The sequence below is a fragment of the Dermacentor variabilis genome, chromosome 4 (assembly GCF_050947875.1).
Source record: "Dermacentor variabilis isolate Ectoservices chromosome 4, ASM5094787v1, whole genome shotgun sequence".
NCBI lineage: Eukaryota > Metazoa > Arthropoda > Arachnida > Ixodida > Ixodidae > Dermacentor > Dermacentor variabilis.
This window is the reverse complement of record NC_134571.1, coordinates 1,819,956-1,839,661: the sequence shown is the minus strand read 5'-3', so window position 1 is coordinate 1,839,661 and position 19,706 is coordinate 1,819,956. Positions and strand designations below refer to the sequence as shown.

The following is a 19,706-nucleotide window of genomic DNA, read 5'->3' as shown; positions in this document are numbered from 1 at the left end:
AATCGGCGATTGGTAAAGTCAAAACAAAATACTCTATACTGATGGGCGACGTCAATGCCAAGGTAGGCAAGAAGGAGGCTGGAGACAAGGCAGTGGGGGAATATGGCATAGGCACTAGGGAATAGCAGGGGAGAGTTATTAGTAGAGTTTGCGGAACAGAATAATATGCGGATAATGGATACCTTCTTCCGCAAGCGGCATAGCCGAAAGTAGACGTGGAGGAACCCGAACGGCTAGACTAGAAATGAAATAGACTTCATACTCTGCGCTAACCCTGGCATCATACAAGATGTGGACGTGCTTAGCAATGTGCGCTGCAGTGACCATAGGATGGTAAGAACTCGAATTAGCCTAGACCTGAGGAGTGAACGGAAGAAACTGGTACATAAGAAGCCGATAAATGAGTTAGCGGTAAGAGGGAAAATAGAGGAATTCACCCAGGCAGCACACCAGCAATGGTCCAACCATGGCCCAATGCTGGCAGAAATTGGTACCAATGTTGGACCAATTGGCAAAGGGCAACCCTATCCAATGCTGGCACAGCGTTAAAGCCAAGATTGGACCAACGTTATGCCAATGCAGCAGCCATTGTGCTGCCAGCGTAGGACGCAGCGTTAAAGCCAAGATTGGACCAATGTTATGCCAATGCAGCAGCCATCGTGCTGCCAGCGTAGGACCAGTGTTGAGCCATATCGTTGCCATTATTAATGCCAGCTTTGAGCCAATGCCCTTTGCATGACGAATATTTTAGATACGCTGGCTTTAGAGCACGCAGACATTCTTACCGCAAACCTTTTGCTAGCGGCATTTTTTGTAGCTATTGTCCCCCATACCATCTTCCTCAATAGTAGCTAGGAAAGCTCGACAAAAAGATGTCAAGAAGCAGAAGTCATATATGCTTGCAAATAATTATAAAAGAATACTGAAATTGACGTTTATGACAGTTTATTTGCTAATAAATTTTCACAAACAGGCATTTTCCGTGTACCTAGATGGGTGACGCTGGGTTATCTTCAAACAGTTTATTTACAGACACTGCTCTCAGGATAGGAATAGGGCAAGGTGCCGAGGACGGTGGGCTGGCCAGGGGTTTCAGGGCAGGGAGCTGACGTCGGTGGGCAGGTTGGTCAGTGCTTGGATGACGGCGGGCTGATCAGGCCCCCGAGGGCCACGATAACGCGGTGGTTTCGTTGAAATTGCTACCATATCCCATAGCGATTTCACCATTACTTGGAGGAAATGCTTGCACTGTAAAATAAAAACAAACATCAGAGATGTTCGTATGACAAATGTATGTGGCCGCAACAATATTATAAGTCAGAGCAGAGAGTTCGAAGGGGTGAATCAGGAAACTTTTTTGCAAGAGATTTGTCAGGTAACACTCTTTATTATTTCGACATATATGGCATATTTTGTAGAAGGTGTAACATAATATTTAGAACAGACATGAAATGCGCAGGATCCGTCCGCCTTGTTTGCACCCCACACCTAGTCAGCGTAGCACTTTATAATTAAAAAATTGCAGCAATACCTGCTACAGCACAAAAAGCCTAGTTTCAGACGATCTAGACACAATGCGGCCTTCGTGCGAAATTTTGCCACGGGAAACAATCGTGCATTGATCCTCAAGAGGCTTGCACCCATGATCGCGACAGTGGATCGCCAAGAAACCACCTGAGCCGTTTTTTACATTGTTGCTGTGTTCGCGGAGCCGATCATTGAGGCAACGCCCAGTTTGTCCGATATATTTCTTCCCACATGAAAGCGGGAGGTTGTACACCACCCGGTGTACACACTCGACAAACTTTTTTCGGTGATGCTTTCTGCACTTATCGAAAGGGAAGGCATTTGGGTCAGTCAGCCTGCAAAGCTTGCCGAGCTTGTCGGGAGCAGAAAAAACAACTCTTCGTTCGCCCTTTGGGCAACGTTTGCCCAAGATGTATGCGTTAAGAGACAAAGCCGGCAATATCATTACTAATGTGGATGAGGCAGTTCAAGTGGCTGAGAAGTTCTATAGAGATTTATACAGTACCAGTGGCACCCACGACGATAATGGAAGAGAGAATAGTCTAGAGGAATTCGAAATCCTACAGGTAACGCCGGAAGAAGTAAAGAAAGCCTTGGGAGCTATGCAAAGGGGGAGGCAGCTGGGGAGGATCAGGTAACAGCAGATTTGTTGAAGGATGGTGGGCAGATTGTTCAAGAGAAACTGGCCACCCTGTATATGCAATGCCTCATGACTTCGAGCGTACCGGAATCTTGGAAAAACGCTAATATAATCCTAATACATAAGAAAGGGGACGCTAAAGACTTGAAAAATTATAGACCGATCAGCATACTCTCCGTTGCCTACAAAGTATTTACTAAGGTAATTGCAAATAGAATCAGAAACACCTTAGACTTCTGTAAACCAAAGGACCAGGCAGGATTCCGTAAAGGCTACTCAACAATATACCATATTCACACTATCAATCAGGTGATAGAAAAGTGTGCGGAATATAACCAACCTTTATATATAGGTTTCATTGTTTACAAGAAACCGTTTGATTCAGTCGAAACCTCAGCAGTCATGGAGGCATTGCGGAATCAGGGTGTAGACGAGCCGAATTTAAATATACTGAAAGATATCTATAGCGGCTCCACAGCCACCGTAGTCCTCCATAAAGAAAGCAACAAAATCCCAATAAAGAAAGGCATCAGGCAGGGAGATACGATCTCTCCAATGCTATTCACAGCGTGTTTACAGGAGGTATTCAGAGACCTGGATTGGGAAGAACTGGGGATAAGAGTTAATGGAGAATACCTTAGTAACTTGCGATTCGCCGATGATATTGCCTTGCTTAGTAACTCAGGGTATCAACTGCAATGCATGCTCACTGACCTGGAGAGGCAAAGCCGAAGGGTGGGTCTAAAAATTAATCTGCAGAAAACTAATGTTTAACAGTCTCGGAAGAGAACAGCAGTTTACGATAGGTAGTGAGGCACTGGAAGTGGTAAGGGAATACATCTACTTAGGACAGGTAGCGACTGCGGATCCGGATCATGAGACTGAAATAATCAGAAGAATAAGAATTGGCTGGGGTGCGTTTGGCAGGCATTCTCAGATCATGAACACCCGCCGTGGTTGCTCAGTGGCTATGGTTTTCGGGTACTGAGCACGAGGTCGCGGGATCGAATCCCGGCCACGGCGGCCGCATTTCGATGGGGGCGAAATGCGAAAACACCCGTGTGCTTAGATTTAGGTGCACGTTAAAGAACCCCAGGTGGTCGAAATTTCCGGAGTCCCCCCACTACGGCGTGCCTCACAATCAGAAAGTGGTTTTGGCACGTAAAACCCCATAATTTAATTCAGATCATGAACAGCAGGTTGCCATTATCCCTCGAGAGAAAAGTTTATAACAGCTGTGTCTTACCAGTACTCACGTACGGGGCAGAAACCTGGAGGCTTACGAAAAGGGTTCTACTTAAGTTGAGGACGACGCAACGAGCTATAGAAAGAAGAGTGATAGGTGTAACGTTAAGGGATAACAAAAGAGCAGATTGGGTGAGGGAACAAACGCGAGTTAATGATATCTTAGTTGAAATCAAGAAAAGAAATGGGCATGGGCAGGACACGTAATGAGGAGGAAAGATAACCGATGGTCATTAAGAGTTACGGAATGGATTCCAAGGGAAGGAAAACGTAGCAGAGGGCGGCAGAAAGTTAGGTGGGCGGATGAGATTAAGAAGTTTGCAGGGACAACATGGCCACAATTAGTACATGACCGGGGTAGTTGGGGAAGTATGGGAGCGGCCTTTGCCCTGCAGTGGGCGTAACCAGGCTGATGATGATGATGAGCGCGCGTACCTTTATTTCCTGCGTGATGTGCCACATGCCCTGAAGTGTGTACGCAACCATTTGCTCAAGCACAAATATAGACAGGTGAGCTAGCGTTGTTTATTTCATATATAACCTGTGCTGATTGGCGTCGATAACTTTTTTCAGGCTGGAGATTACCGCATTAACTTTGCCCACTATCAACTCCTCTATGAGTGCGAAAGAAAACATCATCTCAAGTCGTCCTCAAGCTCTCAGCAGCGCACGTAAACCCCACAAACATGCGGAGAATGAACGTGCGACTCGCTGCACAGGTGAGCCATTAAAAATAGTAATATGCGAAAATATAGAAGGTGGCTCTTTGTTGCTTTGTAAGTTTTTTTCAACTAGAACTGTTACACTTTGTCTGCTTTCCACAGCTGTTCAGCCGTAGTACTGCTATTGGATTGCAGTTATACAGGGCAGAAAGCGTTGAAAGCCTCCAAGACTCGGAGGGAACAGAAGCGTTTACAATGACAATGAATGACGTCTTTGATGCACTCAACACAAAACATCCTGCAGAAGGAATACGAAAGGCTCACCATGCAAAGATTGAGGTACGCTTTAAGCCATGGCAGTGTAGATGCGTCCAACTCAGTGTAATAACGTTTTAATGGAAGCCCTACAGTTTAGTGCAAACTGTAAATTCAATTGTTTGAGCAGGTAATCAATGAGTTTCTCGACCTGCTCAACATCACGGAACATAACTACCACCACCGAAACATGCTTATGTTTGCTTCGCGACAGACAACCGAAGCTTTGCGTGTTACGCTAATGTCGGTACTCGACATAATTGATTGGCAGCCAAAACACAGTCGTTAAAGAGCGAACGGCACAGGCCAGTTGGGGAAAACGACCCACCGCAGAGATGACATCGCAGGAGTAGACGACGCTCGTTGCGTGAGAGATACGTCACTGCAGCGCCCATAGTGCACAGACACTTACGCGCGGCCGGTTTGTCACAAAACTCAGACTGCGCATCTAAACTACATTTACCGACGGATAAGCGCGTATACAGGCCAGTTGGTGCAAACGATGCGCGGCGCATGACGAAAGACGCGACTGCAGCGCCGGTAGTTTCAATGACACCCGTTGCGGCCACGTCGGCCAGTGGGCTCGCGTAGGGAGCTGTGAAACTGAAATATGTCTAAGAACGTTGATCATTCCCATGTAGGTTGAGGCATTGCCTCCTTTACTAGATGCCTGCCGCGTGAGCCAAGAAGCTGGTTCCTGCCCCTTTCCTCCTTACTCTTCCCCACCCGGGTTAACCCGGGTCGGCTGCGAGCGCTAGCTGCGGTGGCCGCTGCAAACCTAAATCATGTAGCCCTGCCTCCGAGATTTTCGCGGCGTCTGTTGCGATGCCGGAGGCAGGACCCGCGGTCTCTCGTCAAGCAATTGGTCCAGCGCGCGCCAGCCTAGTAATCGTCACTTCCTCCGCAACAGGAAGTGGCTCGGTTGCGAGCGCCGTCTCTCCGCGACTACCCTGAACTACGGGAACCTCCGCTCCAATGAGAAGAATAGCGACGCGGCAAGCCATAGAGTTAGTAGGAAACTCTATGCGGCAAGCATCTAGTAAAGGAGGCATTGGTTGAGGCAACGCTCAGGAGAGCCGCCATAGACACTAGCGCCACATTTCCCTCTAGGGTACTTATTGAGAAACTATCGGCTGGCTGTACCTTCTACAGTCTTGCTGTTAACAGCGCAAAACGTAGGCGAGGCACGGGACGAGAGGACGACACCACAAGCGCTGACTTTCCTTGTTACTGATAAAAAAAAGAACTTGAGCTTTTGCACGTATAATCAATATCTTGAGTGCTAAAAGACAAAAGTGCGCGTTTCACATGAGAGAGAAGTGGTTCTTGTAGGGAAAGGAGGAAAGGCTGGCACTATCTTCTGCAACCCTTGCGGGAGCACGGCTCAGCGCCAGCAGGGGGTATGATGTGGGAGTGAAGGAGATAGAAGGAGGGAGAAAGGTAGAGAGTAGCCACGGCAGCAGCGGAGCAGCCCGGCCTGGAAGGCCCAGTGGCTTCGACCGGAGGAGTGGACGGGTGATAGACCTTCGGAGGCGGCCCAGCAAAAGCGAAGTTTAGGCGGATCAGGAGGCCCGAGGTGGTGAATAGCCGTTAGTCTTTGAAGAAATTTCCTAGAGTCTCGCCGCGAGCCCCGACAAGCCGAGGTACTCGATGACACTTAGGAAGGCTGGTAGCCGGTTACGACTGGGGAAGAGGATGTCTTCCTGTCGTGAACATGGGAGCCCCAGGCGGGAGAACTCCTGCAGAAGTCGGCCCCGGTGCTGCAGGTGAGCAGGGCAGGCCAGCAGAAGGTGCTCCAGAGTCTCTGGGTCACCGCAGGATGCACAGGCTGGCGAGGTGGCTTTCCCAAGGCGGTGCCGGCGGGCTGCCGTCCAGTAGCAGCCAACCCGCAGTCGGAGAAGCAACGAGGTATCCCTTCGTGGGAGGCCGTGCTGTGGGAGAGGCCGTGGAAGCCGTCCCAGGGATACCCGTCTATACGGATGGCAGGCGATGATGTGCCGGCGCAGCCTGTGTCTTGTGAAGTCTGCGGCCATTACAGCAGGGCTGAGGGGGACGCTTGGGTGGTAGGCGCTCTTTGCGAGACTGTCTGCCTCTTCATTGCCCGGGATCCCTACGTGCGCCGGGAGCCAGTGCAGGGATAGTGAGCATCCTACATCCTGAAGGGCCGCCAGTCTTGAGGAGAGCAGTGCAACCCCAAGGCTAGCCTTCTCAGGGCTGTGCAGGCAAAGCAGCCCCGAACCTCAAAAGTGGCCGCCACTCTTGCTGAGGCAGGTACCTGGCACCTGTCACTACTCTACCAGAGGAGCTACCACTGACTCTGTCACTACTGCCGGAGTCATTGGTAGGTCCTCTGCCAGTAGGTCTACAGTAACGTGGAGTCCTGCTGTGATAGAGCTTGCATATCCCGGGAGACGGCACACCTTGCTCTTTTATAGGGCCGGTGCAGCGCAGGCTGCTGTGGATGAGCCCGTCTCCGGTATCACGGATCCATCGACGAAGATGTGAAGGTGGTCCCCAAGTCTCTCTTGGAGGAGAGAGGCTGCCGTCTGCTGTAGGGCACATGTTGGGGAACGGTTCTTTGATACACCTGGTAGCTCCGTCGAGATAGGGATTGGTGGTTGATGTGGTGGGCGAGGCTGTACGGCGTTGGCAGGTGTGTCCCCTAGGACTTCCTTATAGAGGCCATACAGCCGTCCCATGTGTGATGCTAGCCGGGAGCGTAGGCGGGTCAGGAGTGCTTGACCATCTGCGGCATGGTGTAGGCGATCAATGTGTCGTAACCCTTGTTGCAGGAAGAGTAGTGACAGGTGCCAGGTACCTGCCTCAGCAAGAGTGGCGGCCACTTGTGAGGTTCGGGGAACGCCAAGACAGAACCGTATTGCTGACCGATGCCGCAGCTCCAGTTTCCGCAGGCGGGGTAGGGGCAGCGCCACAAGAGGGAGGGCATAGAGTAGCCGTGAAGTGGCTGCAGCTTCAAAGAGCTGCAGGGCCCACCTGGTGGTACAGCCATGTCCACGGGCAAGGAACTGTGAGATCGCCTTGCGGACCCGAAGCGTCTGGGCGCACAGGGCATTGGTAGCGGGCAGCCAGGTCGCCGATGGTCAATGCGCAGCCCCAGGTACGTGAATGGCTTGCTCCATGGGATCTGGACGCCCTCCTGGCGCATCCGGGCAGCTGAGCGGTGGTCTGCTGCTCTGGGATGCAGCAGCAATGCCTCGGTCTTCCTGGCCGAGATGGTAAGGCCGATGCTGCACAAGTAGGCAGCCGCAGTGTCCAGGGCTCTCTGTAGGGCCGCACGTGTCTTGCGGATATGTTGCGGTGGTCCCCGCACCCATAGGCCGATGTCATCCGTGTAGATTGAGGACTGCACGGGGGAGTGAGGGTCGATCGGCATGGCAGCAGGCAACCGTGCAAAGGCAAGGTTGAAAAGGAAAGGGCTCACCACTGACCCCTGTGGCACGCCTGCAGCGACTGGACGGGGGGTGCTCTTCGATCGACCCACACGTACCCTGAGGGTGCGATTGTGCAGGAACGACGAGAGGAACTCCCACAGGTTGCCACAGATGCCGAGGAGGTCCAGGCCCTGCTGGACAACTGCGTGAGGGAGGCTGTCGAAGGCACCCTGTACGTCGATCAGCAAGAGCATCACGAGGTCCCCGCCGGCCTTGGCGTCCTCCAGGGTGGACACCATGTCAGCGATGGAATCCGCAGTGCACCGCCGCCGCCGGAAGCCCGTCTGTTGGTCTGCCAGGAAGCCGCGAGCACGGGCCACCCAGTCCAGTCGTGCCAAGGCCATGGCCTCCATCATCTTGCAGGCAGCGGAGGTGAGGGAGACCGGTCGATAGGATGACAGTTCCCTAGCCGGTTTTCTGGCCTTGAGGATGGGTGCCACAATGGCTGTGCGCCGTGCCTCTGGCACCTGCCCTGACTGCAAGATCTCATTGAAGCACTCAAGCAGGCGCTGTTGCTCGCTGGCGGCCAGGTTGCGGAGCATTTGTGGCGTTACACCGTCTGCTCCTGGTGCGCTGCGGCGTTTCCCTCGTTTCAGGGCCGCCTGGAGCTCGTGCAGGGCAAGTGGCTCTTGGCAGAGGGCAGCGACCTGGCTGGACGTCCAAGCAGGGTGGAAGCTGCGTAGACAAGTGGGCAGCTGGGCAGGGGGGTGTCCGATCGGCAGGATGACTGCACTCTGTGGGACAGGAGGGGGCGAACCGGTCCTCCAGAGGTTCCGCGAGGGCCTCTTCGCTGATTCCTAGCGAGATGGCCAAGCGAGGACGGGTTGACGGCTCGTCCTCTTGCCGGTGAGTGGCTTGAGTAGTCGCCAGGCTAGGGGGCCCCTTTAACGGTCCTTGATGCTGGAGCACAGGCTCACCCAGCTCTGGTTCCTCCTACGACGGGCCTGTCTTCTACAGCAGGCGTCCACTCGTCTGTATTCAGTCCAGTGCTCTGCCTTCCCTGTCCGAATTTCTCTGCGCTCCGCGCGGCGCCGGGAAGCACGGATATTGAGTAGGCGGAGATCCGGGGCAGGGGTGTCTGGTGGGGCAGAGCACTGAACGGTAGCCGCCTGGGCGCACTCCGCGATGGCGTCTAGAAAGTGACAACGATCGGTCGCCTCACTACACTGCTTCCTAAACAGAGACCAGTCTATGACGTTGAAAGTTCTGGTCTTTGGCTTCCTTCCATGCACAGAGGTGACCACAATGGGGAAGTGGTCCGAACCCCAAGTGCCCGGAGTTGTGTCCCAGAAATAGGAGAACTGTTCTGTGGAGAGATCGATGGCTGAGTTCACCCCTCGGCGGACATAGGTGGGTCCTCCGCTGTTCAGGATCACCAGCCCGGCTCTGCTGATGGCGTCGCGGAGGCATCGGCCTCGGCTGGAGCAGCGCGGCTTCCCCAGTCTGTGTGGTGGGCGTTGAAGTCGCCACACAGGACTGCCTGCCTCCCGAGGCGTAGAGCCAGCTGGACAAGGATGGAGGAGTCCCATGACTTTCCTGGTCGTATGTATATGCTTGCTACCGAGACGCACCGGCCGCCGGTGCGGCCGCCGAGACGCACCGTGACAGCACAACACTCCAGAGGGCCTCCTGCGACGTCGGCCACTGGAACCACAGCGTGCGCGAGGTTGCACCGAACGTAGATGGCTGTCCGTGGCTTGCCGGGCTGGTGGGTGTCGTCCAGGCACGGCGTGTCCGTGCAGCCGCGTTTCGTGCAGGTGGTGGCGCCTGAGTAACCGGTGTATCCCGGGAGTCGCAGGTCTTCGGCCACCGCGTACACCTTCTGCAGAGCAAGCACGTCGTAGTCGCTCTGCAGGAGATGCAGGGAAAGGCCTGCGTGTCGCCGCCGCAGAGAGTTAGTGTTCCACTGGAGAACACTCGGGCAGCGGCGACCCTTCCTTGCTGTTGGCTGATCAGCCATGGTGGTTGGCTGGCTGATGGCAAGCCACTGCCTGCAGGCAGATAGGTCGGAGCGGGTGGTCAGCTGGCAGCATGGTGCTGACTGCTTCCATGATGAGCAGCAGGTTCGCTACCAGCTCATCCACGGTAGTCTGGGCAGGAGGCGCGGCAGTACCCTGTGTCTCCTGGCGGCGAGAGGCACGAGGGGTCGGTACCGGAGGCTTGGGTGCCGGGCTGGGGACCTTCAGCGCGCTGGCATAGGACCGTGCCGAAGGTGAGGACAGCTGCGGCTGCTGCTCCTCGCGGACTACTGTTCTGGCAGCGCGCCTCGACAATGGCGAGGTGGAGGAAGCCATGGTTGTCGCCACCTTGCGTTCTTCCTGCCATTTGGGGTAAGCAGGAGTGTCCGCCCTGTGGGAGCCCCCGCAGTTCCTGCGGCGTACAGTCTGGCAGGAGACGTTCGCCGCGTGGCTTTTGCCACAGGAGATGCAGTCAGTCGGCCACTGACAGGACTCCAGGACGTGCCCGAAGCGGCCGCACTGCCGACACTGTACTGGACGGGGCCTGGCTGGCCTCACCCTGAAGCTGAGCTTGAAGAGGCGTACGTGCTTCGGGGGAACCGGTCCCGCGAAACGGATGGTGACGGTGCTCCCGTCCATCGTTGCTGACAGCACAGGGATGCTGGACTCGATGGCTCCCAGTAGGTCCCTGTCTGCAGGCAGCCCACTCACCCCTTGCAGGAAGCCAGTGCTCTTGCCGCGCTCGGCCGGTAGTCGGGCAGTCCCAGGGATCGCGTGCAGCTCGGTAAGCTTGAGCAATCCCTCCAGGCACTCCTGGGTGGTGGTGTCGGTGGCCATGATGTTGCGCATGTGGTTGACGCGAACCGCTGATACACCGGGCCGCGAAGAGAGGGCTGCGGCAAGTGCGAGGCGCGGTGCTCCTCGGAAGGCTCCGCCGGGCGCCGAGGGACGGAAGAGCACCGTACCGGCGACCGCAGGGTCCACCGGGAGCGCAGCATTCTCCAGGACCCGTGCACGGCGCCTGTCCCCCTTCGCCTGCACCAGAGTGAAGCCGTCTGACGTTGGCTCATGGGCAGGTGGTGGCCCTCTCTGCACTGCCGCTGCAGGCAATCTAGGTGTGACCGGGGTAGCAGTTGGGCGCCGCGAGTCGTCCGTTGACACGGGAGACGAAGGCGAGACATCGGCAAGCTCCTTTCTCTGCTTCTGCTGCTTCTTCCTCCCTTTTGGCTTCGGCCGCGGAGCAGTCTGGCGTGGCGGGTCCTTCAGGAACCGCGCCGCGGGGTGCACGGGGCCCTGCGGTGACGAAACGGTGGTTGTCTCTTCTGTCAGCTCCATCACTTCGGTAGCGTTCTCGTATGCAGCCGGACCGCTGGCAGACGACGCTGCGGGAGGCGCGCCGCCAACGGGAGCAGACGACGCGTCGGGGATGGTGCCAGGCAAGCCCTCGCTCAGAGGAGGCGCGAAGGAGGCGGCTGTCGCCCTTTCCGGAAGGGCGTGGTCGCTGGTTGCCGCATGCTGCTCCGAGCTGGGGGCAGCGGTCGACGGCTGCTTGCGACGCCCGGCCGCCTCCTCGTCGTCGTCACTCTCTGTTTCGCGGGCGCGTTTTCTGAAACTGGACAGGTCCATGTCCTCGTCGTCAGAAGGAGGGGCTCCTCGCATGGGGAGCGTGGACGCATGGGACGCATGGGGCTCCTCGTGTGCTGGTGAGCCGTCCTCGGGGTGCTCCGAGGCTACCTCGGGGGCTACCGGCTTCGTGGCATCTCCTAGGGTATCCGCAGGCTGGGGGGGGGGGCTACAGGCAGATCGACGGAGGTGGTCCGTTGACTGAGCCACTCGCCCGCCATGCGAGTGGCACGGAGTTCCAGGTCCTCCCTTGCCGGGAGTTCGTCGAGGGACGCGGGGCCGAGTGTCACCAGGCTCAAACTGGCGTGGCGACGGTGGCGAACGCGCGGCGGGCGCTCTCCGGGCGAGGCGAAAACCATCTTGTGCTGCAAGAGCCTCTTCTCGCGCACGGGTAGAAGGCCAAGAACAGCGAAAAGAAGCGATGTTCGCCCGAGTCGAAAGACAGCAAGCTCTGCGTTCTAAACAGGAGACTCAGCGTCCTCACATGATGTGCGATCTCGTGTCTGTGACACATGTGGGCAATGGTATAAGAAGCCGTGTTTCTTTCAAATAAACGTTGTTGAAAGTCAGCGCTTGTGGAGTCGCCCTCTCGTCTCGTCTACGTTTTGCGCTGTTAACACCAGGATGGAGAAACAACAAGCCCAAGCGGCTATTCTAGCGACCTTCTACAGTGCAACAATATATATATATATATATATATATATATATATATATATATATATATATATATATATATATATATATATATATATATATATATATATATATTGCTACGCATAATTGCTACGCAAACACTGTTCCGTATCAATATATATATAAACCACGGGGGAAGGAAACTCAGGAGAGGCCCTGACGTCACTCTTTGTGAAGCAAAAGTGAAGCCGGAAGTTGGCGTTGCTCATGGCGTTGCTCCGCCTATCGGGCCAGCTCTCCTCTCTTTTTTACATTCCTCGCGAAATAACGCCGCGCTGCGCGCAACCGTGCTACTCGGACCCGCGCGCTCCGCAGCAATAGTAAACAATCTTTAACACAAAAGTATAGACAGTTGGGCGAGTTGGTACGGTAACATGATTTTGGCTTCTAGCGCGGAGTGAAACACGGACACAGAAAGGAGCAGACAGGACGAGCGCTAACTCTCAACTAAATTTTTATTAAAACGAAGAACATATATATAGGTGATTGCAAAAACCGCAGCATAAGAACATGACAAGGTAAAAAGGATCAGTTAAACATGTCAGGGGGTATGGAAGTCAAAGAACAAAAATTACTTCAGATTAGTACACGTATTGCGAAGGTACTGAAATTCGCAATCTAACAGAGACAACGAAGCATGACTGACGCAAGTGTCTCCTAATATTTTTAAGTGGAATGCCTCGATAATTTCCCGCGTGGTTTGGCATCTGTGTCTAGAAAGAATATTTGTTTCATCAAAGAAAGGTTTGCAACCACAATCGAAACAATGTGCCGCTAAATGTGATGCATTTAGTTGAGAAAATTTAGTTGAGAGTTAGCGCTCGTCCTGTCTGCTCCTTTCTGTGTCCGTGTTTCACTTCGCGCTAGAAGCCAAAATCATATCTTTAGCACGTTAGCATGATTCCGCCAAAGTGGGCAAAATTTCCCGCGGATATTTCTTCCTCCGTTGCCGTTGCCGTGGCGCGGTACATTGCGTACAGCGTTGCATGCGCGTTCATTTCACGAACTTTCGTTCCTCCTGTCCCACCTGGCCACAGCAACATCCGGTAGAGCACGGTCCAGATAACGCAGCGCAACAAAACACGGAGACCAACGCAAACCTACCCGCACGACGCCTTTTCCACGGTACGAAACCTACGGAGCAACACGTGTGAGCGCACAGAACAATAATAAAGCCGCCATTGTTGCCCGAAAGGCGGGGCCACTAAAGCAAAGAAATAAAAAAAAGAACGGAAAAACAAAGGAGGACCTATTACGTCATTTCCTCCACACTTTTCTCCTAGTGCGCGGAGGAGGTAGGACCTCTCCTCGGTTTCCTTCCTCCATGATATATACAAATATATACAAGGCGTGCGTCTAAATGTCGAACAAAAATTTCTCACATGACCTGATACCAGGTGCCTAGGGACAGAATCGTTTAAGGATTTTGAGACGGCGCAACAGTGGCGCCGAGCATGGCGTGTTCGTCCTCGGCATGATCGTTTTCTGGACCGCGCGTTGTTCAACATTGCTCATGTGATTGTGCTTGCGTTGCTTGTGTGTTGGTTGTAGGTTCTGTGTTACTTGGCGGAAAGCCGTGAGTAGTGGTGGTGCGGCAGTGCGTCCGTGCGGATTTGGCCTCGGTGAGCTCTGGCGGTACAGAATTGGCAGTACAGAATCTGCGTTGTGTGACCCGTGCGTGCTTCCTTGAGAACCCGGCAGTGGTGACAATTGAAATGTCGAAGTGGCCTAGCGCCTCGGCAGCGAAGTTCTGCGAACCGAGATGTGGCGTCGCCGTGTCCGACTTTGCTTAACGGACATCGAGGGATGCGCTGCTCGCTACAAGTAATGTAAATGCGACTGCGTCGACCGCCCACTGTTCAGCGCTGAATGTGTGTTTGGTATGCTGTGCTTGAAACGAGTGGGTCAGATGATCCATTGGCTCGTTCACAGACGGGCTCCCGTTTTGGTCTCATTTATTTTATTTATTTATTTATTTAGGAATGCTGCAGGCCTTAGAAGGCCCAGGCAGGAGGGGAAAGGTACATACAAAAAGAAAACACAATAGATTGACGAAGGAGTAAAAAAAAAGCTCCGGAAAAAATGTAATAGAAAGTACAATTGCATAATGAGTAAAGCACCTCTAAATAATGCATAGAGAGTGGCAGATACAAATTGAAACGCTGTTTCACAAGCACAATTTGAAAGCACAGGAAATGTAATAGAAAAGAAAGGAGGAGTGCATAATTCAACATTACTACAACGCGCAAATCAATAAATATTGCACAACGATACAAATTGAAACGAGATTTCGTAAGAACAAGCACTAATATTAGATAGTAATAGACGCTATTGAGTCAGTGCTGAGAAGTTTGTTATAGGGTAGGCTGTTCCATTCCGTTACTGTTCGAGGGAAAAAGGAAGACATGAAGACATTGGTTCTATCATTATAAGGCGTTAATGATGCAGCGTGGCGATGCCTGGTTCGGCGGGCGGTAAGGGGTGTTATGTAAGGTTCGGGAGAAAGAGATAGTTTATTGTTACTCAGCAAGAAGAGAAATTTAAGCCTGTGAATTTTTCTTCTTAGTTGCAAAGACTGAATATTGTGTTCAGCCATTAACTGAGTTGGAGAATCACTTGAGCGATATTTAGAGTAGATGAACCATACTGCCTTACGTTGTATCATTTCTAGCGCATCGATGCTAGTTTTAGTATAGGGATCCCATACAATAGCTGCATACTCGAGTTTAGGACGGACAAGAGAGGTGTAGGCGATAAGACGGGTTTCAGAAGGAGCGTGTTTTAATTTATGCCTGAGGTAGCAAAGCTTCTTAAAAGCCGAGTCGCAAAGATGGGAGATGTGCGAGTTCCAACTAAGGTCACTGGTTATTGTAACACCGAGGTATTTATATTCATTCACCTCCGTAAGAGGTTTGGATGCTAGGCTATAGGTAAACGACAATTTATTAATTTTTCTAGTAATCTTCATAAATACTGTTTTATCAATGTTAAGCTGCATATCCCAGCGCGCACACCAAGCTAGTATGTCTTGAAGGTTAGAGTTTAGAATAACTTGATCTTGTCGGCAAGTGATCTCATTAAAGAGGAGGCAGTCATCAGCAAACAGTTTTATTTGTACGGGTTGAGTAACAGTGTCTACAATGTCATTAATATATATATTAAATAATAATGGTCCAACAACACTACCCTGGGGAACACCAGAAGTGACAGGAAGGGTGCTGGAAGACCAATTATCAACTACTACGAATTGCGTACGGTTGGAAATATAAGCGCGAATCCAATTTACGATATGTGAAGGAATGTTGAAATGTTCAAGTTTTTCTATTAGCTTTGCGTGCGATACAAGATCAAATGCTTTCCTGAAGTCCAAGAATATGATGTCAGTTTGCCCTGATTTGTCGATAGTGCTAGCGAGAGTGTGAACTACAGTGGTTAATTGGGTTACAGTGGAGAGGCCCTTTCGAAACCCATGTCGCATAGGAGATAGAATGGCTCTATCGTCGAGAAATTTATTGATTTCAGAAGCAATAATATGTTCTAAAAGTTTGCAACAAGATGAGATTAGTGAAATGGGACGATAGTTTGCCACTAGTGATGGATCGCCTGTTTTTAGTATCGGAACAATACGAGCAGAAAGCCAGTCGTTAGGAAGCACCGCCGATGAAAGGGATGCACGAAAGATGATTACGAGAAAGCGAGATAGCATTTCAGCGTACCTGTGAAGAAACACGTTTGGTAGGTTATCAGGCCCAGGAGATGATTTTGTTTTAATATTCAGAAGCATAGAAAAGACGCCACACAAAGAAATAAAACTAAAATCATTGTTGTGTGATACGCCATTCACACGAGGGGAAACGGGCGAGTTCGAAAAGACACTGTTAAAATAAGCATTGAAGTGAACAGCGATATCTTGTTTAGCGACGACAGGATTGCCCTCATGCATAATATGGTCAACTGATTTACTTTATTTACTAAGATAACCCCAAAACTTGGAAGGAGCAGTTCTGATGAAGTTAGGAAGGGTGAACTGGTAATAGCGAAGTTTAGCAACACTGATAGCCTCATTTAATTTTGCTTGGTAGGGTTCTACTATGTCACGAGAAAGACCCTGTCGTCTTAGTCGTTTGACCTTTCTCTTTATGTGCACTATGTCACGCGTCATCCAGGGAGTAGCTCTATATGTTCTCTTGGTTTTATTTGGAATACGGTTGTCAATACAGTGCGTACAAATATTCTTAAATTCATCCCAAAGTTGAACGGTGTCATGTCCCCCAAAACTGCTAAGACGAAAGTCAAGATAATCCAGTATGCTCTCATCCCTGGCGCGTGAAAAATCTTTTACAGTAATAGTTTTACAATGAGTAGATCTGACAGGATCAAGGTAGCAAGAAAAAGCCACAAGTTCATGATCAGAAATGCCATGTTCAACAGAGACAGAATAATTATCTAAAGTCCGGCTAATAAACACAAGGTCAAGTATTGAGGCAGAAGTAGTGCTAATTCGTGTTGGCTCAGTAACCACTTGCTGCAAGTTGTGCATCAGGATTATATTACGCAACTGCTCATTATTTATATTAACATCAGCGCTAGGAGTTCCGTGAATCCAGTCAACTCCCGGAAGATTGAAATCACCTGTCAAAAAAATTTTTTTCGTGCACAAAATTCGCCATGTGATCACGCAGATCATTGAGAAATTGCGGAGCGGAAACGGGAGCGCGGTAAACAGCAAAAATCAAAACAGAAGCATTATGGCATAAAATTTTTAGAGAGATCACTTCAAGATTATCAGCTTGACGTAGGAGAACTGCCGAAATATCTTGTCTCACCAAAATAGCAACACCGCCACCTCTAGTAGGTCTATCACGACGGAAAGCACGGTAATTAGAGGGAAAGACATCCGTATCTTCTATTTCATCATGCAGCCATGTTTCTCTGATGACGAGAATGTGTGGGTTACGCGCAAGAATTATCGCGTCAAGCTGATTACTCTTGTTGATAACACTGCGTGCATTGATATTTAAGATTCGGAATTCTTGAGGGGGAGCAAGTCAGTCCTTTTTTGAAGTACTGTGATAGTCGTGGATTGTAATCCTGGTGTTCGTGGCATCATTCCATATAAAGTATTCATTGTTGACCCGTAGTTTCGCGTCTATCAAAGTGACTTTTTTGCCCTCTTTCTTTTCAGCCTTCGCGCTGTCCCAAAGCAATTTACGTTTTCTGAGGGTTTCATGCGAATAATCATTTTGTACTGAAATTCTGGTCCCTTTTAACTTGTGGACGTTTTTTAAGATTGCACGTTTTTCATTGAAGTCCTGAAAGAACATAATAACGGGTCTTTGTTTACCAGTCTTCCCTAAACGGTGGATTCTTCCAATCGAGCTGCAATTTACGTTTAGCATATGGGAAAATATGTCAGTCACAATTTTTTGCTTAAGCTCGGTTTCTGTTTCAGCGGCTTCCTATCGAAGGCCAAAAAGTACCAAATTGTAACGCCTACTCCTATCTTCCAATTCTACTATCTTGGTTTCTAGAGATGTAATGGTTTGTTCGAGTTCATCAACACGAGCGACACGTTTTTCTAAAACAGTGAAACGATTGCCCCAATCAGTAAAAAGTTTTTCTATGTTATTCTGCTGCGTTCTAAGCATCGCCATATCTTCAACTAACTTAGTTTGTCCTGCCAGTATTTCTTGCAGCACTTTTTAAATATCGGGGCCTGGATTTGTCTCAACGTCACCGCACAGCAAAAGTAAACACATACAGTACATTTCGTAAGCAATACTAGCACAACGCCGGGGGCACGGCAAGACCAAAAGACAGCGGCAATCGCTCTTAAATGAGGCAGAGTAGTAACTAACCTGCATGAAGCAGAGGAAATGCTTGTGAGGCCACATGCCCGCAGTTGGTCCGCCGTGCCCACTGAAATTGTGCAGCTGCAGTCGTCCTTTTGTACAGCAGCCCACTGATGTCACATGATGTGTAGGTGGCGCTATGGTTGGATTGCGCGGGACCAGAGCTGGTGTGACGTGGAAGGAAGGTGCTTCGTGATAACTCTCCATCGTTGCTGACGTGTTAAGAAAACACGTGGAAGGAACAGGCACATTTTGGCAGCTTGAAGATCCGGTAGAATAACTGTTTCGGTGATACGTCGCTCCGGTCAAACCAAGAACGAGCTCCTGCATGAAGCAGAGGAAAGGCTTGTGAGGCCACATGCCCGCAGTTGGTCCGCCGTGCCCACTCAGCGGCTGTCGCGGGATTGTGGTCTGCACCTTGCCTAGTATGAAGTTTACGATGCTAACGCACAGCATGCTCACGTTTTTCCGTGCCATATGTCATTTGCATGACGACAGAGTTGAAAACGAGGCATATGTCTGTGTTCTTTGCGTTTGTGTGTTGTAAATTACTTTCTATTGTGGAAATTCTGGCAGTCTTATTACACAAGGATTACGAACGTAAATATATAAACATATTTCTGTGTCTGAAATCTTGAAGTACCAATAATACCCTTTACGACTGATAAGTGAGCTACACAACCTGTGTGAATCAGCTACCTTTTGTTGCGACGCTCTTCCGTGTGGTAGACTGATGCAGGGCGCGTTTATTTCTGTACTGTTGTAAGAAACATTTGTTTATTCACTCAATACAAATGTACTGCTTCCTCGCCGCAGTACATTTTAGTTACGTGGTGAAGCACACTAAAAGTGGCAGGGGGCCGCTATCACCCAGCATAGTATGTCCACTTAGGCGACTTGAGAGGCGGTGCGTGCACGAGTGTATAATTAAAGAACTCTTGTGGCCAGTGACAGTGGCCTCTTTTCACTTTTAGTATGCTTCACCGCAGTACATTGCTTCGGCTTCACCGCGAAACATCGGTGTATTACGAGAAAGGTAATCTTAAAAAGCCCAATTATGCAACGTTTCTTTTGTGGCTTACTACACCGTAATACAGGGGTACAAATAAGCATCGTGCAGTAAAGAACACTAAATGTGGAAAGGGCACATAGGTTTACACTGTGCTCATTATTTCCAATTGTGATATAATTTGCAAGTGCATCTGTGCTCGTGGTAAGCTTCATTAACAATTCTTTGTACATTACACAAGGAGTAACCCGGTAACCCATTTTGTCTTTCTTTTTCTTTTCAAACATGATTGTCTTTATAATGCCCACTTGCTATACTCTCAACTGAGAGTGGCAGTATTGAAAATAAATAAAATTACATAAATTACAAATTCATATTGCCGGGAAGCTTACTAAAGCATATTCCCCATTATGGAATGCATTATTCACCTTCAATACAGATGCAGAATGCGGATTCATGCCCATGCTTTTTTTGGCTGGACTGCACATACTCTTTGAGAATTGATTTGTTGTTCGTAAGTGCACTGATACTTTAAATTAGAGGGCTGAAGTTGATATGGAAGCTAATTTTTATTAAGGGCACAAGATGTTGCCAAGACAGCTGCAGCGCAGCATCTTTTTTTTCCTCCAGGCACCTTTTCTACCAGAAGCTTCCATTAAAGTGTTTCGAGCCTCTTTGAGCCAGCACATAGCGTTTATAAAGATCAGACACTGATTGAGCTTGGGAACAT

General features: G+C 50.5%; 1 protein-coding gene across 1 annotated transcript; it reads right to left on the bottom strand.

Moving 5' to 3' along the window:
• Window positions 1-1,008: 1,008 nt before the first annotated feature.
• Window positions 1,009-18,283, bottom strand: LOC142577693 (uncharacterized). The gene is made up of 2 exons (XM_075687152.1): window positions 17,974-18,283; window positions 1,009-1,248 (listed from the first exon to the last, which is right to left on the bottom strand). The coding sequence occupies exons 1-2, from the start codon at window positions 18,172-18,174 to the stop codon at window positions 1,093-1,095; spliced, it is 357 nt and encodes a 118-aa protein (XP_075543267.1). The 5' UTR covers window positions 18,175-18,283; the 3' UTR covers window positions 1,009-1,092.
• Between the last annotated feature and the right edge of the window lie 1,423 nt (window positions 18,284-19,706).